The sequence below is a fragment of the Balaenoptera acutorostrata genome, chromosome 16 (genome assembly GCF_949987535.1).
Source record: "Balaenoptera acutorostrata chromosome 16, mBalAcu1.1, whole genome shotgun sequence".
Classification (NCBI taxonomy): Eukaryota; Metazoa; Chordata; class Mammalia; order Artiodactyla; family Balaenopteridae; genus Balaenoptera; species Balaenoptera acutorostrata.
The window spans coordinates 47,944,291-47,970,689 of NC_080079.1; the positions used below are offsets into that span (position 1 = coordinate 47,944,291).

The 26,399-nt window shown below is 41.1% G+C and overlaps 2 protein-coding genes across 6 annotated transcripts in view; both read left to right on the forward strand.

The window, feature by feature from the left end:
* MSMB (microseminoprotein beta) overlaps nucleotides 1-1,529 on the forward strand; it is a 56,991-nt gene extending 55,462 nt beyond the window's left edge. The window contains exon 5 of the mRNA XM_007176287.3: nucleotides 784-1,529. Coding sequence (XP_007176349.1) covers nucleotides 784-913 — 130 coding nt within the window. The 3' untranslated portion in view covers nucleotides 914-1,529. The remainder of the gene's footprint in view (nucleotides 1-783) is intronic.
* A 1,518-nt stretch (nucleotides 1,530-3,047) lies between these two features.
* On the forward strand, nucleotides 3,048-25,771 carry NCOA4 (nuclear receptor coactivator 4). 5 transcript variants are annotated; one of them, XM_028164987.2, is made up of 10 exons: nucleotides 3,048-3,204; nucleotides 17,621-17,775; nucleotides 19,034-19,174; nucleotides 19,365-19,453; nucleotides 19,755-19,863; nucleotides 20,420-20,509; nucleotides 21,041-21,187; nucleotides 22,278-23,291; nucleotides 23,697-23,837; nucleotides 24,192-25,771. In XM_028164987.2, the coding sequence occupies exons 2-10, from the start codon at nucleotides 17,635-17,637 to the stop codon at nucleotides 24,195-24,197; spliced, it is 1,878 nt and encodes a 625-aa protein (XP_028020788.1). In that variant the 5' UTR covers nucleotides 3,048-3,204; nucleotides 17,621-17,634; the 3' UTR covers nucleotides 24,198-25,771. The 5 variants fall into 5 exon arrangements, with proteins under 5 accessions (XP_028020788.1, XP_007176347.1, XP_007176348.1 ...); XM_007176285.3 differs by having other exon boundaries at nucleotides 21,044-21,187; XM_028164988.2 differs by having other exon boundaries at nucleotides 3,091-3,201.
* Nucleotides 25,772-26,399: the final 628 nt, after the last annotated feature.

Here is a 26,399-nt window from a genome sequence, read left to right on the forward strand (position 1 = left end):
CTTGGGAAAAGCTTCTTCCAGTCTTCCCTTTGGTTTCCAGATTACCCTTTGGGAAGAGGATTGAAATGTCCTCTTTTGTTAAAATAAGTCAAGGGTTACCTTGTGGAAGGAAACATAGTCACAAAGGGCCCTGGGGATGGCTGTTCTGTGTACACTGTGGGGACGGGCAATTTAAATCTGGGGTTTACAGTTGGGTTTCAAGAGGGCAATGAGCCCTAAAATTGTTGGCACCCTTGAATGTGTGGGTGGATTTTCCCCAGGGAGATTGTTTCCAGTTTTCATCAGCTTTTCCCAGGGCTCCATGGTCCCTGCCTGGAGTGACTCGTTGTTTCTGTTGGCTGAGCCAGCTCCTGGCCTAACAAGCCTCTATGCCAGGCTTGGGACAACCATTCCCTTCCCACATTCAAGCAGCAGTACTGCTGGCTACTTCTTGAGCAGGGAGGACAAGAAGAGCCAGGCTGAAGCAAGCTGCCTGGCCTCAGAGGAGTCCAGACCTGCCTCTGGGCCTGTTGGAAGTTGCTGTGGTCCTGTGTGCGCGGGATGGAATTTAGCAACAATGTCAGGGATGGTCTGTGTTCATAGTCTAGGTCCTATATATATATATATATATGGGTGCAGATTCCTGAAGGTGGCATTTTGGGGTTCCCAGACAAGGGGTGACCTTAAATAGGTGAGGGGCACCCCAGACACCTGGAGTGCGGGCTGCTTCCAGCACAAAGCTGGCCCTGGGGAGGCTGGACATCCTATTCCTTCTAACAGGCCTTGTTCTTGTCTCAATGACAGTGCTGCTGTACCTGTGGATTATGACACAAACAAGTGCCAGATAATCTTCAACAAGGAGACCTGTACCTACTCAGTGGTGGAACAGGAGGACCCAGGAAAGACTTGTGCTGTCAGTGTATGGGTGTTATAATGTGCTTCTCATGGGCCCAGAACTCCCAGCCTGCAGGGGGCGCCCAGGTTCTCCCAGGCCAGGCGTCATTCTCCTATGGCCTCTGATAGTCTATGATTGTATAACCCCACCTATCAGTCAAAAATGTTTTGAGCAAACACTTGAATATGTGTATACTTTTAGTTTATAAATTATGTATGTATTGATAATACACACATTATAAAGCATGTAAACATTTAAAGGAGACAAAAATAAATATGAATAGAAGTTATTTTCCCTCCACTCCCATAGATCATTGTGCATCCCTTACTCAGGGGAACACTGCTGCTTCTCTTGCTTCTGATAGATGTGTGCTCTGCTGCCCCAGTGTCCCACTATCTGGTGAAAAATTCAAAATATAAATGTGTCTTCAAGATGAAATCAGATCCTCTATTTTCTTTGAGGTTTTCATGTTTATCCTTCCTTCCTGTTCTTCAGAGAGTATCTGCTGTGTCCCTCATATAAATCTGTGTTTGCCTGAGGTTAGAGCAGGTTAGAGCAGGATAGCTTGGAAGAAGTGCCTCTAAGCCCATTTGCAGCCCAGTGGGGTGTTAAGAGGCCAGGAGTCCTGCCTTGTAGATGGGGAATGGCTTGGGTGCAGGGCTACAGTATCAGTACTCAAAACTTAGGGACTTAAAACAGTGACAGTGCTGATCATCTCTTGCTGTTTCTGTGTTACAGAACATTTGTTCAGTCAACAGGTCCTTACTGAGTGCCTGGCAGTGCTCTGGGCCTGGGGATACAGTAGTGAACCACAGAGATCAGGTCCCTGCTCTCTTGGGGCTTAGAGTTGGGTGTGTGTGTACGTGACAGATCACAAACAAGCAAAGAGCCTTCTGTTGAACAATCCATGGGCAATCAGTAAAGAGCCTTATTTCCCCTCTGCCCCCTAACCCCACCTGTGCAAACATACTATGTGGACTAGTTGAGCAATCTAGGCAGGTCCTAGATTTGGGTCACCCTAAGATAATAAAAAAGTGCCTTGGTCACTTTTAGTTACAAAAAAAGTCTCAATCCAGAATCTGCCTCTGAATTGAAGAGGGAATGAGGGACAGTGTGATGCCATCTTGGCTCCGTCTGCCTGTGGCAGTGTTTAAGATGATTTACTTCCTCATGAGGCTTTTGTGGGCCTTTCTGATATTCCCTACATACAACTCCTCTTTCTCCACAGCTCCGCTCCTAATCACAGGCCATGAGAGCCCTTTTAGCTTCTGCATCTGAACCTATGTTTCCTGTTGCTGTCTGCGGAGATAGCCTTGCCCCTTGTTATTCTTGGGTGAGATGCATAAAACCCAATTACAATCATTTCCTTTGCAATTCCTACTCAGATGGGAAATCTGGGGAGCAGTTAGCAGCTAGTATTGGGGACCTCTGTCAGAACTAAGAAAGATTCTTATTTTAACATCTGGTAATAAACAAACAAATAAATAAAATTCCAATGTGGATAATTAACGCCAAAATGTGAGGGGAGGTACAGAGTGGTGGAATGTGGAGTGCAGAAAACTGTGTGGTGTGTGATATGGTGCAAACAAGAAAATGCTTTGAAGTCAGATGGTATAATTTGGAACCTGGGCTCTGACATTTATTTATTTACTGAATTTAAAAAATTGTGGCAAGGTATACATAACATAAAATTTATCATTTTAACCATTTTTGTGGACAACTGAGCGGCATTTAGTATACTTCCATTGCTGTGTGACCATCACCACCACTCATATCCAGAACTTCCCATCATCCCAAACAGAAACTCTGTACTCATTAAACAATAACTTGCCTTCCCCAAGTCTGCGGCAACCACCATTCTATTTTCTGTCTCTATAAATATGGCTGTTGTAGGTACCTCATATATATGGAATCATATTTTGTCCTTTTGTGTGTTCTGACTTTTATTTTTGCATCTGTACGTTAAGCCTAAATAATATCTGCCTTGTGAGGACATCGGGTGTGAGAGAATCACTTAGGATAGTCCTCGTTACAGAGCTTGCCTTCGATAAATGTTTCTTTCATTTAATCTTATTTATTCCTAAACGGCGAAAGGACCCTGATCTGTGGCCCAGGAAAACTTGTGCGCCGGCGCTCTCGCCCTCTGGAGGTTAAGCAAGGACCTTGGGCCGACTCGACTTGAGATCTCGCGAGACTGTCAAACGTATGGTATGAAGCGTGGGAGGAAGGTTGTGTTCTCGCGAGAAGTCTGCCTTTAGGCCCTTGGCTTGTGTCGGGCAGTGCCTCTGTCCGCGAAGGTCTCAGAACGCCCGGAGCTGCACTCGGAGGTGGTAAGAACTGGAGGGGCCAGCGGGGCGGGTGTGTCTCCTCCCTCTCTCAACGCCGCGGGTTCGTCTGGGGCGCCATGGCCGCGTACCGGACCGGCATGGGCCTGTCTGGGCCTGCCTTTAGAGGCCGGCCTCTCCCTCGATCCGCTTGCCTCGAGGGCGGCCTCCTAATGCCTGCCCGCCGCCCTGGGCCTGCCTTCCTCTCTCTGGCCCTCGACTCTCGGCCTGAGGGCCACCTCTTTCTCCCTGCCCGGCCTGTTCTCCCTTCTTCGTCCTTAGACACTCTGGCCTGGGGACCATCAATGGCTGCCTGCCCGCCCGTCCCCCGGCCCCGGCTGTGACAGCTCCAAGTTTTTGCTCCCTCTCGCCGGGGTCACTTGGAGCAAGGAGGGGCCTGTTTTCCCGAACGGGCCCAGAGTTTATACATTCCTAGCCTGCTGGGTGGAAACGCGAAGAAGATAACGTTTTCTTCGGCCCTCTACCTGCCAACACAGCGTCACTTACCGTAAAGTGCTTGTAGTTCTTCCAACAGTCCCGAGAGGTAGTTCCATTATCTCCTTTTTACAGATGAGAAAAGCGAAGCTTGCTAGTTCATTGACTCATTCCACCAACAGTTATTTAATTCAGTGCCTATATGTTCAGGCTGTTGAGGATATAGCAATGAAGGAAAATGGGCACAGCCCTTATTTTCATGGAACTAAATTCTTGTGGCAGGACCAATAATGACCATATAAATAGTCTTAAGTGTCACGTGATGTAACAGGGGTGATGCGATCAAGAATGGCAGAAGGCGGAGTGCTAGTGTCTATTTGACCCCAAAGGCAGAGCTTTTTTCACCATACCATTTTGTGTTGTTTTCTAATCAGGGTAAGGTTCACCATAGCATAACTGTTTGAACCGCCTACTTGGTAATATGGAAATATGGTTGTAGGGACTATTGAGTTACTTCCTTGGTGAGAACGGGGCAGGTAATCATAGCTGGCTCATTTCTGCACAGGGGTACTAATGTGACATTTCTGAACTTTAAAGAACCTCAGAGCCTTTGAGGAAGACCCACCCAAATGCTGCAATGGAGGTGGGGGGTGTGGTACATGTACCTTTGAGGCAAGTTACTTGGTTTGCTCCTTGACGGTTTGCTAGCTTGCAGATTTGTTAAGTAAGTGAGATGGTATATGTAAAGTCTAGCACGGTAACATTTCTTACATTTTAATATTCCTTCCTCCTTTTCTATTGTCCTTGGGTCCCCAGGGAAAACCTAGTGGTCTAAAGTTTTATGATACTGTATTTTGTGTTTAAATAAACTTCTACAATTATATTATTACTTTTGGGCAAAGAGGTATTTCAAAAGTGGAGAAGACTGGTGAGCTATGCAGGGAAAGGAAGATGTGATTCTCAAAGAGGGAGGAGGTATCTTATTTTAGAATTACATAGGTTTCCCCACCCCACCCACATTTTATTAAGATTCAGTCGGTTTAGCTGTGCCAGAATCTCAGGAGCCTGTGTAGGGGCTTCATAAAACTGCACAGGTGATTCAGATACATATCCCTCCCCCACTAGCTTCCTGGCTAGTGTTTTATGATCATTTCCCTCCTAGAGTAAGGGTTGGCATACTGGAAGGCATTCAGAGCAGTCGTTGCTGCTGATAGATTTCTAAATCGCAGTCTATTTCAAAGTTTTCTTATTTTCTTAGTTTTCGGTGGTGACTCAATGGCACAAATTTTCCTCTAGATGGCAAGTTTACCATTGTGTCCTTGGGGACTATCACAGTATGTGTCAGCTTAGGCACTCAATAAATATTTGTTGAATGAATAAAAAGAGATAGTAAAATCTTGACACCTAAATGATCCCTTCAACATACATTGTGTGGTTGGAGACCTTAGACTCATCTGGCATTAAATCTTGGTTCTTTTACTTGGAATCCTGTGACTGTAGGTAATATATCTAACCTTGTCAAGCCTTAGTTTCTCTGTTTTTAAAATTGTGTTGCTACATCACTAATCATTAGAGAAATGCAAATCAAAACCACAATGAGGTATTACCTTCCACCAGTCAGAATGGCCATCATCAAGAAATGTACAAACAATAAATGCTGGAGAGGGTGTGGAGAAAAGGGAAGCCTCTTGCACTGTTGGTGGGAATGTGAATTGATACAGCCACTATGGAGAACAGTATGGAGGTTCCTTAAAAAACTAAAAATAGAACTACCATATGACCCAGCAATCCCACTACTGGACATATACCGTGAGAAAACCATAGTTCAAAAAGAGCCATGTACCACAATGTTCATTGCAGCACTGTTTACAATAGCCAGGACATGGAAGCAACCTAGGTGTCCACTGACAGATGAAGAAGATGTGGCACATATATACAATGGAATATTACTCAGCCATAAAAAGAAACAATATTGAGTTACTTGTAGTGAGGTGGATGGACCTAGAGTCTGTCATACAGAGTGAAGTAAGTCAGAAAGAGGAAAACAAATACCTTATGCTAACACATACATATGGAATCTAAAAAAAAAAAAAAGGTTCGGATGAACCTAGGGGCAGGACAGGAATAGAGATGCAGATGTAGGGTATGGACTTGAGGATATGGGGAGGGGGAAGGGTAAGCTGGGACGAAGTGAGAGAGTAGCATTGACATATATACACTACCAAATGTAAAAATAGATAGCTAGTGGGAAGCAGCCGCATAGCACAGGGAGATCAGCTCAGTGCTTTGTGACCACCTAGAGGGGTGGGATAGGGAGGGTGGGAGGGAGGTGCAAGAGGGAGGGGATATGGGGATATATATATATATATGTATAGCTGATTCACTTTGTTATACAGCAGAAACTAACACACCATTGTAAAGCAATTATACTCCAATAAAGATGTTAAAATAAATAAATAAATTGTGTTGAGAGTACGTACGTACCTTAAAGTTTTGGGAGGACTAAATGAGATAATGTGTAAAAATAAAAGTCTTGGCACATAGATATATTAAATACTTAAGCCATTCTTTTTCTTTTTTTTTTTTTATAAATTTATTTATTTTTGGCTACGTTGGGTCTTTTGTTGCTGCGCGTAGGCTTTCTCTAGTTGCGGCGGGCTGGGGCTACTCTTTTGTTGCTGTGCCCATACTTCTCATTGCGGTGGCTTCTCTTGTTGTGGAGCACAGGCTCTAGGTGCGTGGGCTTCAGTAGTTGTGGCGCAGGGGCTCAGTAGTTGTGGCTCACGGGCTGTAGAGCGCAGGCTCAGTAGTTGTGGCGCACGGGCTTAGTTGCTCCGCGGCACGTGGGATCTTCCCGGACCAGGGCTCGAACCCACGTCCCCTGCATTGGCAGGCGGATTCTTAACCACTGCGCCACCAGGGAAGTCCCTGAATCCATTCTTCCAACAAATATTTATTGAACATCTACTGTATAACAGTGAACAAAAAGACAAAGTCCCTGCCTGTGTGGAACGTATCTTCTAGTGTGTTTTCTGAAGTGGGATCAGAAAATAAATGGTTTCTATGTGTCAGATACTGATAAACACTATGGAGATAATTTTAAAATAAAATAAATTTAGGGGGAGTGTGTGGAAGGAAGACTTATTTTACATAGGTTAGTGAGGAAGATGACACTAAGGAAGAGGAGTGGGCATGATATCTGGAGGATAAATGCAAGGGCCCTGAGGCATGCTGGAGGAGCAGCTCCAGCCTCAGAGAATGAAGAGCTGTCACAATGCAGGATACACAGCGGAATGTGGTGCTGGATCAGAGAGCACCTTCTGAGTGTTACTGAAATCAGTGAATTCAGTGTCTCTGTATACTTACTAGTTAGGTTGCAAGTCTAAAGTGATTATGATAAGGGACCAACCAATATGTATATACTGGATTATGTTCACTTTCATGAAGGAACTATGGATTTCCATGGCAGTTTTATTATTCTTCCTGCTGCTTTTTGGCCCTCTTAAAATTTTGCTCCGGGTTTTCACTTTGGCTTTGTTTCCAATATAGATATGTCTAAATACATTGTTGCGACATACAAGATGTAAACAATGCAGGTGGCCTAGGCTGATAAGGAGGCCAAGTTCATGACTTTTGCTCTGGTGGATTTTTTTTTTTTTTTTAAGTTCAATGGATAACAGCATGGTAGAGTTGAAGGAATAAGCCTCTACTCATTTTTAAAATAATTAATTAATTAATTAATTTTTATTTTTGGCTGTGTTGGGTCTTCGTTTCTGTGCGAGGGCTTTCTCTAGTTGTGGCAAGCGGGGGCCACTCTTCATCGCGGTGCGCGGGCCTCTCAATATCGCGGCCTCTCTTGTTGCAGAGCACAGGCTCCAGACGCGCAGGCTCAGTAGTTGTGGCTCACGGGCCTAGTTGCTCCGCGGCATGTGGGATCTTCCCAGACCGGGGCTCGAACCTGTGTCCCCTGCAGTGGCAGACAGATTCTCAACCACTGTGCCACCAGGGAAGCCCTGGTGAATTGTTTTAATAGTGTTTCTATCTATGCTTGTCAGTTAGAGGAGCTGCCATATAGTCCTTCTCAGCTTGTCTTCTTTGCTTGTTAAATCATAACATTACAGTCATAATTTGTAAACTTCCCACCTAGCCTACCATACCTCAAATCCTGGCAAGTCATCCTTACTCTTTGAATTAAATAGATTCACTGGCAAGTGAACAAAAAGTTATCTTGAGGGTGCTTTTTTTTACTACTGACATGAATGCTCATTCTAACTCTCTTAGCCATTCTTATCCCAAGTCGTCATCCCTGATTTTGCTTGGCTCAATTATGCAGTGGAATCAAGATGTTCTTTTTGAGGCAAGGAGTATGTTTGGTTGCTAAATATTCCTCTTATCTAGCATTGCCTTGAGTCCTTTAGAAATGTAACAATTTGGTTCAGTGAAGGAGTGAGTAACTGGCAACATAGGTTAAAAGGTTTTTGCTTGTCAGTTGCTCATAGACAAGAAGTTAGGTCTCTTAATACTTGGACAATTACAGATTTCATAAGAACATGATCTCAGGTATATTTTGAGTTTTATTTTGGCATATTTTCTAGTCCCCCAGGCTTTAGAGGAGGGAAAATATTTTATAACTTGCTTACTTCTGTGGGGAAAACCGCAAGGTGTTTACCATATAAAATCAGGGATAAAATGATATTATTACTGTGATAGTAGATAAATAACATGTTTTCCTAACCTTGGCTATATTATGGCGAGAAGTTTCAAGTTGAAGATAGGGCACAGCCCTACTTCTGAAAGCTTACCAAACTTCTGTGATGTCAGCTGGAATTTCTGTGGTACTGCAAAATCAGAGAAAAAATATCCAGAGTTGACTGTAAATACAGTTAAATCAGCTGGTGCTTGTGAATCTGTATAGCTGGGCTTTGATGGGCTTGGTGTCAGGAAAGACACATTATATCAGTGCCTATCCTGGAATTATAGTTTCAGTAGCAATATCCTTGCTAGTTTTGTCTTGTTTGAAAGAGAACAAAAAGTAATAGTTATGGTAGAAACATTTCCACTTCTGAAAAACCCTCCTGAATTAATGCAGGCCTTAGTGGGACATCAAGTTGATTACTTATGTTTGAAGCAGAACTCTACCATAGTTATTGTGGCTGGTCTGAAATTGAGCATTCATTTATCATTTATTCATCCATCCATTTATCAAACATGTATTAAGCCTCTGTTGAGTTGAGGGATACAGCACTGCACAACTCCAGGGACACCATTCTCTTTATGTCAATTCAATAGAGCACATAGAATGTAAAGGGGGGTTGGTAATGCCATGATACTGATAGCAGGCAGTCTGTTCAGCACTAGGGTGTACAAAGCCAAATAATATGTGGTCCCTTCTCTTGGGGACCTCTCAGGCCAAGGAGGCAGACATGTAACAGTAAGGATAACATGTGTTATAGGTGTCATGCTGGAAACTTACACAGGTTACAGTGAGCCCAGAGGAGGCAGCAGTTAACTCTCTAGGTCAAAACTATTGAGGAATGGGATGCTTGGTCAGGAAAGGCTTAATAGTGTTGGTGACTTAAGCATAGTCAGAAAAGCAGACAGGTGGGGAGAAGGGGAGGAACTGGCTTTGCTGGCAGAGAGAGCTGGGAGAGCCAAGCTGTACAAGGCAAAGCAGCCTGGTCTATGCATGGAACTGCTGTCTGGGTGATCACGGTGTGGGCGCTGCTCTGGGGAGACAGCAGGAGAGTCAGGCTGAAGCCAGAAGACAGAGAACTTTATTTATTAAAGAAATTTGGACTTTATCCTGTAGGCAGGGGGGAACCATTGGAGAGTTATAGTTTATGCTCTCTTTAGATGAGATGATCTACTAATCTACCGGGAAATAGATGGTTCTCTTGTTGTGAGACGGCGTAGAAATCTTGAAACAGAAGAGAGGTAAAATGCCTTATGACTTTTTCCCCTTTAGAACTTAAACATTTCGTAAATATGCCAGGGCAAATAACAAAGCTTAAGGGAGTAAAGAGGTGCCTGCAAAGTCTGAATGCAGAATTCTTGTAGATTTTTATGATTTTTTCTCTCCCCAGTCTTTTTATATTTATATACTCTTTAGTAAGTCACATCATTATAGGAACAACTAAAGCTGTCATAAACAGAATAACACCGACTCTCAGTAACTGTGTAAGTAAGTTCAAGTGAAGAAGAGCTGCAGCATTTAGTGTGCTGAGGTATTGGCCAGGATCCTTTAGAGAGGGCATAGAGACCACTGGTTATGTAGGTGATGGTCAACAAAGTTCCTACTGTATTTACATTGTAACTATTTTGTAGTGGCATATAAAAGAGAGGTGAAAGTTCTTGACATTAGTCATATTTTTACAGACTGAGAATTCCTTTTTTCTAGCCATTGACTTAAAGTATAAATACAAAGGGCTATCAAATTTTAACTTTCATCATTCAGAGGTATGTATCGTCTTTGTATCTTCACAAAATATGTTCTCCAATGAAGAAATTTTGAATTCAGAGATAAGTTGTTTTCTTATTATTTTTGGTAGTGAATGTCTGAAGTGGGATCCCAGAAACTGTGCAACACAGATAAAGCAGGCACTTCCATAAACTCTGTTCATCTGAAATCTGAGGGATGCTTAATTGAGGGTGATAGTCTTCAGTGTCCACTGGCCTTTGCTTTTTGTCAAGTGGTTTTGCTTTACTCTTACTGTTTATGAAAATAGCTTCATATGCATAGATGAGAGTAAGTATTTTACATTAAAAAAAATTGAAGGGAATGACAAGGCTGTATAGAATTCTGTCTCTGGACTGATTGGATATGCAGACTTTGAGGATTATTTTCGGAGAAAAGGGCATCAAAGTAGAGCACCATGAGCGTGATAATCATCAGACAGGAAGTACTTACCATGTGCCAGGTACGGTCTTAAACATTTTTTTGTATATTAGTTCATATAATTCTCATTGAGTTGGGCCCATTATTATTGTCCTCATTTTACAGATGGGGAAACTGAGGCACAGATTGGTTAAGTGACTTGCCTAAGGTTACACCGCATCTAAGTAGCAGAGCCAGGTTTTGTATGGAAACGGTCTAGCTCCAGAGTTCATCCTCTTAACTACTCTGTATTACTGTCTCTCCTGGTGGAGCTTTCATTTCACTATTGTATTCCCAGCACCTAGAATAGAGCTTGGCATCTGGTTGGTGCTCAGTCAACTTGTTGAATGAGAAGCATCCATGAGTGTTAAATGCAGCACTGGCCTGAGGCCGTGTGGGAGTGTGTTTGAGAGAGAGACAGAGGGACGCTGGGGTATAGGTAGAGTTATGTCACAGAAGTGAGATGTAAGAGCCTGAAACAAAAGCCGGGGCTTGAACCTCAGGCTGACAGTGGTAATCTCAGAGGTAGGAGCTACTGGACAGGAACATTCCAATAATAACTCCGGAAGCCTTCTGACTGGCCCACGTTTGTTATTTGTAGTGATTAGCAGCAAAATCCTTAAAGACGTCTTGACGATTTGGGGCGCGGATCGGGGTGGACACAGGCTAAGCGCTGGAGCAGGTGGGCCGAGGAGAGGCTGGAGAGGAGCCCCTGGCGTCCCTCGGGGCTCTGCGAGCTGGCTTCGCCCTGGGCGGTCGGGCGGGGATGGTGGCGTCCAGCCGGGAGGCCAAGTGGCCACACCGGAGCCTTGCGGGAGGCTGCGGGGGGTCCTCTGGCAGCTGGAGGGTCTTGCGATCCGCCCGAGTGGGCGGTGCCTGCGGCCCCACCCCGGCGTCGACGTGCGCGCTCCCGCTCGCCCGTGGGGCGCTGCAGGCGCGCGGGTGGGGCGCGGCCTGAGGGTGCAGGGAACTTTGGTCACCCTGGTCGCGGATAAAGCAGCGTTCTGCTTGCCGGGCAGCTCGCACGGCGGGGACCTGGCCTGCAAGGAGGTACGTCTGGCAGCCCAAGGCCGCAGCGGGAGCCCTCGGGGTGGGCTCCTCTTGCCGGGCTGGAAACGGACCCTGCGGCCGGGGCTGTGTGCATGCGTACTGAGCGGTGCTCGTGCCCGCTCTTAAGCGGAGAGTGGACGCGCGGCTGCGGCTTCCAGGGAGGACGGGACCCAAGCTTCTTAGGGCGCCTGTGCTCCTAGAAAGTGTTGGGGAACCTGGAAAGTCGCATGAGTCACTGTTGCTTTTGAACTAGAAACGCTTTACTTGGCATTAGATGGTAATGACCAATATTGTGGTCTGTTTTCAGTTACTGCTTCGGAAAGTTGAAGTGCTGGAATTGATTGCTCATAGTTACATGTATAAAGGTAGAGCTGAGCGCAGTAAGGTCTGAAGTGTTAAACGATCTTAAAATGTGCTATCGTGAATTTATTACCTTATTTTGTTTGTTTCTTCAGGAATTAACCTTTATTTACATAGTTTTTAAATTACGAAGAATCATCTTGAATTTCAGAAACTATTAAAGAATTAAAGGGTTAGGATAAGATACGTATAGATAACCTTTGAGTTAATGAGTTGTGATATAAAAAAACCTTTTATTTTTTAAAACTGACAGTAAGACGAAAGAAAATGTTAAGAAATGTCTCAAAAAAAAAAAAAGAAATGTCTCAAGGTAAAATTGCATGCGGACTATTATTATAATTTTTTTCCTGAAAATTTGTACAGATGTTCTGATATATGTTGTCTTATCAAAGATAACCAAATGGGCAGTTAGTGTTTCGAATTTAGTAATTCATAGAACATAGTAAGTATCTTATGGGTCTGTTTTTTAAGGGCTTGTTTTTTTCGCAATGATTTAGATGCTAGGAAAATAAGTGAAAAGTGGACACCTTTTTTGGAGAGGAGGGCCATTTGGGAAGGGGGGACAAGCAGTGAGACCTGAAAGGTGCAGTTAGAAATGATATAAGCCTTCATTCAGACAGAGGAATGGAATGTGGAATGGTTGTGATAAGATGTGAGATCAGAACCCAGGGCTCTTGCTCCTGTCCTTCATCTTGGAAGTGTTTTGATTATTCTGAGTCTGTCATGATGTGCTGTTTATTTTTGTTAGCATTATCTAAGGAAGATGGTTCTGAAAAATTGTTATAATTTATTGAGGACTATGAGAATGGACTGAGATTCTTAATGGAAGGTGTTCCGTTAGTAACCCATTGGAATGTTAATTTTAATCTTTAGTGTTGGCAAATAAAAAGAATTTATGGGTGACACTAAAGGAAGAACAAGCTGGTCAGAAGGAGAGAATCCAGGACTAGACCCTAGGAACTCTAGTTCTAAACCCAAATCTGCGTGTAATGGCTGTGGATGGGTCATTTAAACTCTCTGGGGCTTTGTGGCTTCATCTGTGTAATGAGAGTAGTCTACTAAAGAGATGGCTAAGGTTTTTCCAACTTTAAATTGTGGTTTGTGTCGGTCACAAGAGGGTTATGGCTCTTTGGAAATTTTATGGTTAAACCATATGATAAGGACTTAGCTTCATTTGTGGTTTAGTTGCTCAATTCTGGTTCCATGATCTTTGGATTTCATAACTAGATTCGTGCAAAGCATTGTGCAAGTATGGCATATATAGTTTGTGGAACTCTTCTTTGAAGAAAGCTCTAGGTTTTCCTGGAGCCTTATTTTTTTGTTTGAGGGATGTGTGTGTTTCCCCCTCGATCTCTCTCCTCCTCCAAAACCTAAAACAGGAACCCTAGAGGCAGGGAAGTTTTAGAAAGCACTTAAACTTTTAACTTGTCTCAAAAAAAAAATACACATTTAAGGCAATCCTCTGTTGAAGGTGGTAGGGCAGTAGTTTGGATTATAAAGGTGAAGAGAAAAAGACATTTTTTGTAGTCTTTCATTGATGCGAATTTTAGAATTAGAGCTGATTTGGTCCAGTCTTTTTTTTTTTTTTAAATTAATTTATTTATTTTTGGCTGTGTTGGGTCTTCGTTTCTGTGTGAGGGCTTTCTCTAGTTGCGGCAAGTGGGGGCCGCTCTTCATCGTGGTGCGCGGGCCTCTCAACTGTCGCGGCCTCTCTTGTTGAGCATAGGCTCCAGATGCGCAGGCTCAGTAGTTGTGGCTCACGGGCCTATTTGCTCCGCGGCATGTGGGATCTTCCCAGACCAGGGCACGAACCCGTGTCCCCTGCATCGGCAGGCAGATTCTCAACCACTGCGCCACCAGGGAAGCCCGCGGTCCAGTCTTTTTACAGGTTAGAAAACAGGCAAAAGTGTGTGTATATTTGGTATATATTAGAGAGTTTAGACTACTGAGTTTTTGCCATAAAAACAACTTGTCTTTTGCTGTGTTTTATAGTGAGAGAGTATATGGGGAGCTATATTTATTAAACAAGTACCACATCCTCACCCCTAAGTCTATGAGGTAAGTATTGTTATCCTCACTTATTTAATTAGGACATTAGGTTCAAAAAGGGCAAATGGTCCAAGGTCATAGCATTGATTAATGGCTAAATGATTCTAAGTCAGGGTCTCCTCACTTCAAAGCCTTTTCTAGCTTCAGTGCTGCTTTCTGTATAGTCCATAGGTGGAGATTCTTTAGGTCCCCATAACTCAGCTAACCAAAAGCAACCAAAGCGTTAAAAAGTGCAGTGTGCAGGGCCTGGGTTAAGTGCCTAAAGGGAGATATTGTCTCACTTTAACTTCATTGCAGCACTTTGTAGCTACTGTCATTGTCCACATTTTTCTAGAGAAAACTGAGGTCCAGAGAAGTTAAGTAACTAGCTCATGGGTCTGAAGGTTGCAGATGGAGCTGGAATTCTGGTTTGTCAGGCCTCAGAGTAATCTCTTAAACATCATGCTTGCTACATTGGCTCTCCAAGCTGAAAGGAATGGTGAATTTTTTTTTTTTTTTTTGAAATTGACCATATGAGCTAGATAACTCATACAGGTCTCTCTGGATGTGACATTTCATAAAGCTAGCTCAGACTTCACCTTATTGTGGTTTGAATTCACCCATGTGGTGGAGTTCTTGATTTCAGCTCTGAGGGCTCTCTCCTCACTGCAGTACAAGAAGGCAAACCTTTGCACAGCTTCTTTCTTGGGATTTAAGCTTTGGAAGCTGACTGCCCCTTGACTGCTCCACAGGGAGGAGGAGGGTCAGCGCCAAGGGCAGCAAAGGGACAGACATCCCTGGGGCTGGCCGTAAAGGAATGAAACAGGTTTTCTTAATGGCTTTAAAGACCCCTACTCTAACAAGGTGACTGTTTTTGAAGGATAACACATTTTAATTTGAAAACAAGGGATAAATATGTGGGGAAAATCAGTTTTGTAACTTTTAAATCTCATCCTACCTTCTATCCATAGCTGATAAGGGGAAAATACAAGTTGTGTACTCTTGCCATATTCTGTTCTTGTTAGGCAGTTGTATAGTATTTGTGATGGACTTGAGAAGACTTCTCTAAGTCAGCACTGTATGCATTTGAATTTGTCTCCCACGTGATCAATGTCAAAAACTACTGGTTTTTGACATTGTGAAGCAACATTTTGACTTAATGTTATTGTTTAAATTTTACACTGTGCCAGGCATTGTGGCATTGCACACACATGGTGAGGACCTAAGAATGGGAAATTTGGCACAGGTGAAAGTTGGTTAATACATTTGAAAGACAGCTAAACATGCTTTGCATATAAGTAACTTAAAAGTGAAACAACTTGTGGTAATGAGGTGACATTCCACTCTCTGAATATGAGCCAGCATTTCACTCGTTATGCAGGTATTGTTCAAGTTCCTACAGTGTGCACTAAGTGCACACTAATGGCGTGCTTAAAACAGGGCAGCTTATAGTGTGAAAAAGAAGGTAGCAAGTAGCTGCAGCTGGTGTTTCAAAGGTTGGAAAAAAATCTCCAAGGGGATTCCTGTCAAATCCAGTTAATGAAGCCCTTCCATTTTAGAGATCATTATGGGGAAACAGACTGTGGCAACAAAATAGCAGGGGGAAGTTAGAAAATTTCCTGAATCTTTCAGGAACTCTAGTTCCTGAATGTGAATTTTCTGCTGAGATGGTCAAAAGAAAGCCTACTGGGCTTCTTCCTCCCGCTGTCTTATTTCTGAGGGTGGGGAATCATAGTGTTCGGCCCGTTTCAGCTTCTAGCTAGCCACTTGGCCCTAAACCTCGGCTTAAAGATGCAGTGTAGGCCAGAGTTCCCTGGGTCTCAGATGAGCAGTCAGCCATTTGCACTGTGTAGACTGCTGTTCAGCCGAAAGCTGGCTTGCTTCTCTGAGAAGGTCGTTTCCTTCAGGACTGTTAGGAAGTTCTTTTATATGTTGCCTCAGATGTCTCCTATTAATCCTCCTCTACTCCTTTGGGTCATTCTGAACAGGTCTAATTCTATTTGACAGGTCTCCAAGTATTCCAGAATAAATAATCTTGTCCTCCCAGAGACTTCTCTTATCTAGACTAAACAGCCTCCCTTCCTGGAGAAATTTTTCATGGTTTTGAGGCCCCTTTCTTTTTTTTTCTAAATGCCTCTTTCTGAAGTTTGTTATTCAGAAAGAAATTTCAAAATTAGTCTAATAAACATGGAACAGATTAGTGGCAAACGCTATACTTTTGGTAAATGTAGTCAAATAGCATGTAAGTAATTTTCGCCTGAGATCCAGCACACTGCTAACTCATATAGAACTTGCTTTCAATTAAAAATCTCCATCCTTTTACATTTATTCTCTTCCACTTTGCCCTCCCCCGTTCAAGTAAAAAAAAAAAAAATCTACATTTTTGTTTTATAAGATTTAACAGCTATGTAGAGATTGTTTGGAATCTATTTTTGTCACAGCCATGTGTTATCTCCAACTTTAATGTCTGCCTTCTGTGTTTTCATACAGGCAATTAGGGAAAACAGTTGAGTAATTGGGGAAAACAGGCATACCTCTAAATACTTAACAGACTGGTTTCAATTCATTATCCTTTGAGTACTTTGTAAAAAATAATTTTATGATTCAATTTAGTTGGCCTGTTTTGCCCATGTTCACTTTGTCCACAGAGATCGTATACAACCTTGTCGCAAGTCTTACTATTGTCCAACTATATCGTGTCTAAAGGATTACGTTGACTGGCCAGTTTAGTAAAACTACCCAAGAAGGAAATAATTTTGGTGTCACAGGGCTTAGTGAATCCATGCTGGGCTAATGTGATCACTTCTTTTTGTAAGTATTTAGAAACCATCTCTGATTCTAGATCTATCCAGGATAGACATCAGACTGTTCTTCCAGCAGTTTTTGTCAAGCTTTGCTTCATTGCTTTTCTGACAGTCTTCTGTCCCAGTCTCATATCATTATATCTTGGGTTATGTGGTATTTTTCCACTTCTGTTTCTTCTCTCCTATGCTTATTAGAAAACTCTCTGTGGTTTCCCACACCAGTTTCTTCTCTAAGTACCTCCCTTGTAGCAGAATCCCATGAAATTATTTTGTCAGATTTACATTCCTGAGAGCTTCCTAGCTATGAAGGCATCCCTGAGTTCTTCCTAAATAAAAAAAAAAGGGGGGGGGGGAATAAAAAATTTAATCCTCCCAATAAATTTAGGTTAATGCCAGATCTAAACAATGTTCTAAACTCTGTGTATTAGGTTATTGGTTTGCAGCTTCTTTCCAAAGTAATCATGGGTCCTTCTAGACCTTTTAGTCTTCAGCTCTAAATCTGTAAAACGAGAACACATGCCCCCTGTGACTTCAGATATGTAAATAGAAACTTACAATCTAGTGTTCTTTTAACTTTTTGGAGGCTATATGCCCTATCAATTCAGGCAATTTAGTGTATTTTTTCAGAAATATCTGTTCCCCTGTAAAGTGTAACTAAAGTAGATGCATAGGATTTTTGGGCAGGAACACAGTAGTGGTGGGCGGGGAAGAGGATTAAGGGTATACTATGTACCAAGTCCTATGTCGGAAGTAATCTAAGTAGTTAGTAACTGGGAGCTGGTTGGAATAATCATTTGGGGGATGATTGCAGGGTGGTTTTTGGTTGTAATTATGGTGCAATTTGGATTGTTCTTTTTTTTTTCTTTTAAAGGAACAGGGAGCAGAATGAGTACCTCACAGGACCAGAGTGGCTGCTCTAGTAATAAAGAACCCCATTTGAGGTGTTGTGATGCACGGAGGGACTTGGAGCTTGCTATTGGTGGAGTTCTCCGGGCTGAACAGCAAATTAAAGATAACTTGCGGGAGGTGTGATGTGTGCTTTTCTCTTCCCTTGTCTGAACTCTTATTACAGGGCTGGTTAGAGCATGGCGAAGGGATTGGCTTGTTCAAACCCAAAAGTTTTACCCCATGCCTTGCATTGTCTGCCTGAAATGTTGGTGCCTTTGATTCCAAATGGAAAATAAAGCAGATGTTAGAAGAATCTGGAAACTCCTGCACCACCTTAGAGAATTCAGTCCAGTGTGCATTTTTGATTGCTTCTCTGTGTGGTCCCTGTGCCAAGCACTGTCATCCACTAAAAAGTAACAAAGTGAATGAACTCAGCTCATTGAACTGGTCAGTTGTGTTCTTAATGCATAAAGGATGGCACTTCAGCATGTCCCCTACCATCTGTTAATTTGGTATTGGCATGGTTTTGGTGGTGGCATGGTTCTATAAATGACTTAATTGTTAGAGCTAGCCAGAACGAAATCTGTTCCTTCTATTGGCCCAATAGCGTTCTGCTGGTGAGTGGGTAGACCAAGTGTTACATGACTTTGAAATACCACTTTACTATCCAGAAAAAGGTGTTTTAAAATATCATTTCTTATATGGATTCTCCTGGATAATTTATAGCTGTTATGATTTTCTTCCTTAGAATTTTTATATTTATCTCTCTTTTGAATCACTCTTTATGCTTCCGGAAACATGTAGTTTATAATTTTACATAAACTGTCTATCTACCCTAATGATCTTCTGGCTGTTGACATGTAGTGGCACGTCTCTTTACTAAATTGGCCTACTGTAGATGTGTTGCTCATTTGTAGGGTGAGAAAAGAGGGAAGGGCTAGTTATTAAGTTAATATTCTTGTCTTCTTCCACTGATGAATTTGTGAAACTATAGATTTTCAAATTATGTGGAAAACTTAGGGGCATCAGTATTGCATGACATATCCTTGTATTTTCTCTTGACTCCTTTAGGACACCCAAAATAAACCTGATCCTCTTAGAAGAAGGAGTATTGAAGGAGGATTTTGGAGCTTAGATATGCATTTATGGCTGGGATTCTTAAACTGGGTCCATGGGGCTTTGGTGGTTCCATGGATGGGATTCGGGACTCAACGCTGAAATTATAGGCAAAATTTTGAATGTATGCATTTTTCTGGGGAGACACTCCGGAATAAATGTCATTGGATAATCAAAAGGATTTGTGACCGCCAGAAGTTTAGGGACCTCACCATTCTGTGGGAAACACCATTCTTTGAGCTTATAGCACTAGTGAAGCTAACATATATATGTTTTCTAGGTGAAAGCCCAGATTCACAGCTGCATAAGTCGTCACCTGGAATGCCTTCGAAGCCGTGAGGTGTGGCTGTATGAACAGGTAGATCTCATCTATCAGCTTAAAGAGGAGACGCTTCAGCAGCAGGCCCAACAGCTCTACTGGGTAAGATGACTGCAAGGCCGTGATTGGTTTGAATATGGTTTCTGGTTTTCAGAGACTGTTTTTTCTGTAATGCAGCATTAATACAGATCAGATAAAAATTTAATCTCAAGTGCTATTTGCTATTTGTTAACTTGGATACACTTGGTGCTTTTAGTATCATTGTGGCTAGATGGTTTCATTTTTCTTATAGTTGCTGGGCCAGTTCAATTGTCTTATTCATCAGCTGGAGTGCACCCAGAACAAAGATCTAGCCAATCAAGTCTCCGTGTGCCTGGAGAGGTAAAGACCCTTTTTGCTTGTTTTGACTTTGGCTCTTTGACTATGGTGTATTAAAAAAGAGTCACTTTGTAACTCATTGCATGATTTGGATTTAACTTGACGTCTCTGTTCCTTGGATAAGATCATCCTGCTTTATATATTTAACATCATACTTGGTGGTACATGGTTAAGTCATCTATCTTTGGTTGAGTTTCTTCGAAAAGTACAATCATTTCAAATAACTCACAATTTGGTTTTTATTTTGGATGAATTTGAAATAGATGTTTCTTTAAAATAGCCAGGTTTTATTTTTTTTCTCCAGACTGGGCAGTTTGACCCTCAAACCTGAAGATTCAACTGTCCTACTCTTTGAAGCCGATATAACTGCCCTGCGCCAGGCAATCACCACGTTTGGGTCTCTTAAGACCATTGTGAGTAGTGTTCATCTCAGAAGGTTCATAGTGAGCTTCTCAGGTCTGTGGCCTCACAGGTGGTCTTAAAAATAACACATTTTCACTGTGAATAGTGGCTTTCTTGAGAATTTGATAAGCTTCAGAAATTTCATTTTCTGATTAAATTTATAGAGCATTAGGCTGGTAGTGCTTGGAATGTGGTATTGACTCATTGATCATCTCTAGAATTCATCTTGTATCTCTTTAAATACCTTTGACTTTTTTCTTATGAAATTTATGGCTTGAATGGTCTTTAAATATAGAGTCAAATATGGTCTCATTTGGGTCTTGTTAGAAGTAGTAATACTACCAATTCTGGTGAAGGTTTCTTACATGAAGATAGTTATGTAGTACAATAGATAGGGAACTCTCAGATTTTATAACTACTTCATAGGTCAGTGAATTTAGTGTAAAAAATATTTATTCTAGTGAAATGTAACACTTTGCTTAATACTTTTGAAATTTAGGGATTACAATTTCACTTTTTTGGTATGAAAGCATAACATTAGTAAACATGATTAATTTGCTTTTATAGCAAATTCCTGAGCACCTGATGGCTCATGCTAGTTCATCAAACATTGGGCCCTTCCTGGAGAAAAGAGGCTATATCGCATTGCCAGAGCAGGTAAAATGTCATTTTGTTTCTTGTAACTGAGCTATTACTTGGCTTATATTTCTTTTGGGTTTTGATTATATCACTTTTTTTTGGCTACCATTTATTTGTAAAAAGGCACCAGTGGTAATAAATTGGTTTATGCAATTAAATGCTTCCCTTGAGACTGAATGTCAGAAATTTAGAGGTTTTAGAGGTGTTGAGTAAGAAAGTAATTGTTACCAGTTAGTTCATAAGAATTATCAATAGCTCTCTGATTGGGTTGGTTCTCTCTTAGGGATCCTTCTCTTTATCATCCATAGAGGTGATTTACTTCTAAAGGCAATGTGAATATAGGATCCTAGAAGTTTTGAGTTGAGAAGAACCCTGGAGATCACCTATACTCCTTGTTTTGTAATTATGAAAATGGAGGCTTAGGGAAGTCATTTGACTTGTGCAGGGTCAGCATCAAGCCAAGATTAGAGAACTTGGGTCTCCTGCTTTTCTGGCAAACTTTCTGCATTTGACATTGCCTTGTTAAGCAGCAAAGTATTATGTGATTAGCAGAAGTCAGCAACCAGCACCACATCTGTCCCTCTCAGCGAATGGCTCCTTGGAAGCAAACCTGCCAGCGGTCGCCAGGCTCCTTACATACCCAGTACCAATCTGCAGGACTGGCTCACCCAAAAGCAGACCTTGGAGAATAGTCAGGTGTGTTGCTGCCTTTATTGTTTCTGAGATAGATGAAGTAATAGATGGGGCTAGTTATTAACTGATAGTGTACGTCTTTGTTTGGTTTTTAGTTCTAGTCTGGGAAACATATATCTTTTAATAACTTTTTATTACAATAGTGACACCTCTACACTGTAGATAAAAAGCTTAGGAAAAAACTGTATAAAGAAATACAAGCCCATAATCCCACATGCAGAAACAACCACTGTAACATTTTTGTTTATGCATACATATACTTTAAAAAAAAAATCATTCTGTAACTTTTGTTTTGGCTAGCAGATTTTTTTACTAATAGAGCATGAATATATTTCTCTGTCATTTAGTTTCTTCCATAAAATCCTTCACAGTATATAATATTTCATTGATTGGCTCTAAACTTGAGTTTTTCTGAATATAAATACATTTCCTCTGCATGTCCAGGAGCTGATTATTTGCATACATTCTTGATTAGTTCTTTAGGAATAAATTCTTAGAAATGGCATTCCTAGATTATAGTTCTGCAGACCCTTTAAGACTTTTGATACAGATTGCCAATTTGGCTTTCCAGGAAGTTGATACCAGTTTATATTCCCACCAGCAGAGTATTGAAGAGACCTGCTTCCCTGAAACTTCTCTAATAGTGGTAGTCGTTTACAAGTTTATTTCTCTGAATTTGACACAGAGTAACAGTAAAAACTTTTGTTTTGAGTTTCTTAGATTACTAAGGAGGTTGAGTATTTTTCATGGTTATTAGCTTTCTTTGATGACTTGTCTCATCATATCCATGGCTCATTTTTGTCTTCTTTATTCATAAAGTCACATTATATAGAAGTACTAGTCTCTTTTCTATAAACTGCTACAAATGCTTTCTCCTAGTTTGCCTTGTTTATTTTAAAACTGCAGAAAATTAAATTTTAATGTAACCATATATTTTAATATCTTAATAGAGAAATCCCATACCTTTTGGCTATGTATATACTTAAATTTAGAAACATTGGGCAGTGTGGTAAATATAAGTAGAAGTCTTATCATTGAATCCCAAAGCAGTCATAATATTCTGGCAAACTAATATTGTGTACTTCTTATGTAGACTTCTGCCAGAGCCTGCAATTTCTTCAGTAATGTCTGGGGCAACCTAAAGGGCTTGGAAAATTGGCTCCACAAGAGTCAGAAACAAGAAGTTTCTGAAAAACCAAGTTACCAAAAGTGTAACAGCTATTCTACTACCAGTTCTTACTCCATTGAAATTGAAAAGGTTGGAGATCTAGAGCTTCTTGATCAAGATGAGATGGAGCTTTCTGATTGGCTGGTGACTCCCCAGGAATCCCATAAGCTTGAGAAGGCTGGGAATGGCAGCTGTGAAACCAGTGAGAAGTTTAAGCTCTTGTTCCAGGTGTTCCAGGAGTCCTATAGTGTGAATGATTGGCTCATCAAGCCTGATTCCTGTACCAATTGTCAGGGTAACCAGCCCAAAGGTGTGGAGATTGAGAACCTGGGCAATCTGAAGTGCCTGAATGACCACTTGGAGGCCAAGAAACCCTTGTCCACTCCCAGCGTGATTACTGAGGATTGGCTTGTCCAGAATCATCAAGACCCATATAAAGTAGAGGAGGTCTGCAAAGCCAATGAGCCCTGTACAAGCTTTGCAGAGTGCGTGTGTGATGAAAATTGTGAGAAGGAAGCTCTGTGTAAATGGCTTCTGAAGAAAGAAGGAAAGGATAAAAATGGTATGCCTGTGGAACCAAAACCTGAACCTGAGAAACATAAAGATTCCCTGAATATGTGGCTCTGTCCATCCAGAAGAGAGGCAACAGAACAAGCCAAGGCACCGAAGGCAATGGCTTCTTCTAGAATTGCTGATTCCTTCCAAGTCATAAGGAACAGTCCCTTGTCAGAGTGGCTCATTACCCCCTCATGCAAAGAAGGATGTCCCAAGGAAGTGCCTCTTAGAGAGGACAGAGCTGGCATACCAAAGCTTACAAGCCACTTGGCCACTTCCTGGTGTCCCTTTAACACAGCTGACTGGGTCTTGCCAGGAAAGAAGACAGGAAATCTTAGCCAGTTATCCTCAGGAGAAGACAAATGGCTACTTCGAAAGGCCAAGGTGAGCACAACACATTAAAACAGCACCTTTTGAAGTATATTTAATACATTTTTACTTTCTTAATCCCAAACCTTGCAAATGGGCCAGATCCTTAAATATCTTAACTGTTAAATATGGCTTAAGTATTAATTTTGGTGCCATGTTAGCAACAGAATGGAGGAGTTTTGATTATTCAGACTGAAATTTCTGTGCATTTTCTAGGCCCCAAATCCCCATCTGGCCTATTTTATTGCTACTTCTGGAAAAGATTAGGGGTAGAGAAAATAGTTGTCCCCTTTGCTCATTGTTATTAGAATGCCCAACATTTACATCATTCTTTATAGACACTACACTATTTGAAGATGAATTGTTGGTCTCACGCCTCCCAAGTTGTCATGTAGCAATCCACCTTTTGTCTTCTTGCAGGAAGTATTACTTAATTCGCCCCTACAGGAGGAACGCAGCTTTCCCCCAGACCGTTACGGCCTCCCAGCAGTTTGTGATCTCTTTGCCTGTATGCAGCTTAAAGTTGATAAAGAAAAATGGTTGTATCGAACTCCTCTACAGGTGGGTACATGCCACTAGTGCAAATATTAGTTTTAGCTGCTCAAAGATATTTTGCCTTATATATGAATTCATACTTTGCCCACTGAACTGTATTCCTATTAATGGTTTCTATATTAGGTGAGGTGGGAAAAAAAGAGATCATAAAAATTTCATGTATTTCACTTGAACTTGCTCCATGAAATAACTAGGACATACTTGAAAGTGACCTTTCAAGATGGTGTAGCTGTTGGGAGAATTTTTGGAGCCTGTGTGGATTCTAGTAGCTTATTGAGAAATGAGAGCTTCAGGGTGGGAAGAAACTCGCTTTTTATCCTGCAGTGAAATGACTTTTTATCTATGGGCTTTTCTTTACAGATGTGAAGGAATGGAGTACTAGAGTCAAGCAAATTTTCTGCAGATTAGCACAAATCCATGAGCTGAGTGACTGCGGCTTGCCAAATCATTGCGTTTCTGGGTCTGATGTAGTTCCTTTTCTGCCTAATTTTGAACTAGTGAAGAGAAATAATAAATCAAATTATGAGTTACTGTGTAAAAGAAAAAGCCTGTTTGTTGATGTTGAGGTGATTCAGTTCCTTCTTACAGAAGTATTAATTCACCCCTACCCTAGAAACACAGCATCGTAGTGGGTGGGTCTTTTTCATAAGCCTCCACGGCTCCTTAGTTTGGGTTGTTATTAGAAGTACATTAAAGCACTGTAGTTTTAAAAATGAAATAGTTTTATAATCAAGGTGTGTTGATGTATTCTAAAACTAGTAAACTTAACCTTTTGATTGCCCTTCTTTGGATGCTTCCCTTGTTGTGGGTTTTCTTCCATTAACGGTGAATTCTTCTGTTTAATTAATGTACAATATTATTTCACACAAATAATTAACCTTGCCAATATAGTGGTTTTTTCTTACCAAAACATGTATTAACAATTTTGGCAATTTTTGACATTAATTACAAAACATTTTAGCTTACATGCCAGATTCTACATTATTTTTCTTTTTTTGAAACAAACTCAACTATTTCAAGTTTTATCTTTATTCCCTTCTCTAAACGTTATTATTGAAGTATCTAGACAGCTCTTTCGGAAGGGCTCCATGTTGCTTGAAGACTATATTCAGGGTAATCCTAGCCTCTTTCAAAATATTCTGAAGAACTAAAGGCAGAAGAGCCCCAGTGCTGACTAATCAAAAAGCAAAACGCAAGACATGTTGGAAATGTAGTACTTGAACTATTCACTATCCTAAATGTTACTGGTGCATCCTGTGTAAATGGAAGCTGAACTGGACACCTGGTGCTTTTAACTAGGCATAAATTAAATGTCCTCTCACTGCAAGCATAGCATACCTATACCTTATAATGCAGTGACATTTTAGTGAATAGTCCGTTTTGAACACTGTGCCTTGGGGTGTTTATTGAAGCTTTATGAAAAGTATTGATGTTTCCCTTAGCATCCTTAAAGTTATGTCCATGCTTTAAAAAGTTTCTCTGTAGAAGAGAAATGGTATTTATACCATGTTTTAAAATTCTGTAAGATGAGACATCTTAGCTGCTTTCCAGGCTTTTACACTATTAAGCCACTCAACTTGCCTATATGTTATTGGAAATACTTTTAAAGTTTGTGATGTGGTCATCTAGAAAGCCCTTTTGGGGAAACTTCACATTCCCAGTGTCATTGCCATACAACTTCATTAGAATTCTTGAACCACAGCTGAAACGAGCCTATTATTTTTTAGTTCCCCGATACCATTTAGAACTTTAAAAACTAAAGGTGGTGGGTAAAAACTTAAGGAGCCTTTCCATTATCTTTGGTTGCAGGAAACTTTGTAGTTTTTGAGGTTTAACACATTGTGTATCCCTAAATTAACAATCACTGTGCTAATGAGTGTAAAACATTTCTTTTGCATTGATGGATTTTGTGCCTCCCTCCATTAAAAGCATAACAGCCATATAGTTGTCCTGTGATTTGTAAAACACCTTGTCACAAAATTATATGAATGTGATATCCTTTGGTTAGGAGTACAGCTGAGAAACACTTGAACATTAAAAGTTTTTATATTCACTTAAATATCAATGTATTTTATGATTCTTGAATTAGCAAAGAATAGGTTATTACTAACTTCCATTTTGTCTTTCTTGCACACTCTTCATATGTACTTTTAATTTTTAATCTGCTGTTGCACGTAAGATATTAAACTGCTTTTTGCTTTTTTTTTTTTTTTTAAACTAGAGGACTTCAGCTGAAGTTCAGTGCTTTTCTGCCAAATTCCTTCTAACTAGATGCATTCAGAAAGGCCCTACTTTACTTTCTCTAATCAATCACAATAGCCACCAGTTGTTTAGTATTATGTATATGTATAACCTGCAGTGCAATCTTATTTGGTTAACTTCATTTCAAAGATGAGAAGACAAACTCAGAAATTAAATAACTCGTCCTTATTTTCTTTAGCTTGCTTTCCCAAGGCTTCCTAAAAACTTACAGCTCGTGTCTACGTCATCTCTTTTTCAAATTATCCCCAGTAAGATGAGCTAACGCGTACAGAATCACGATTGTTGCACAGATTGTTCTAGCACAGT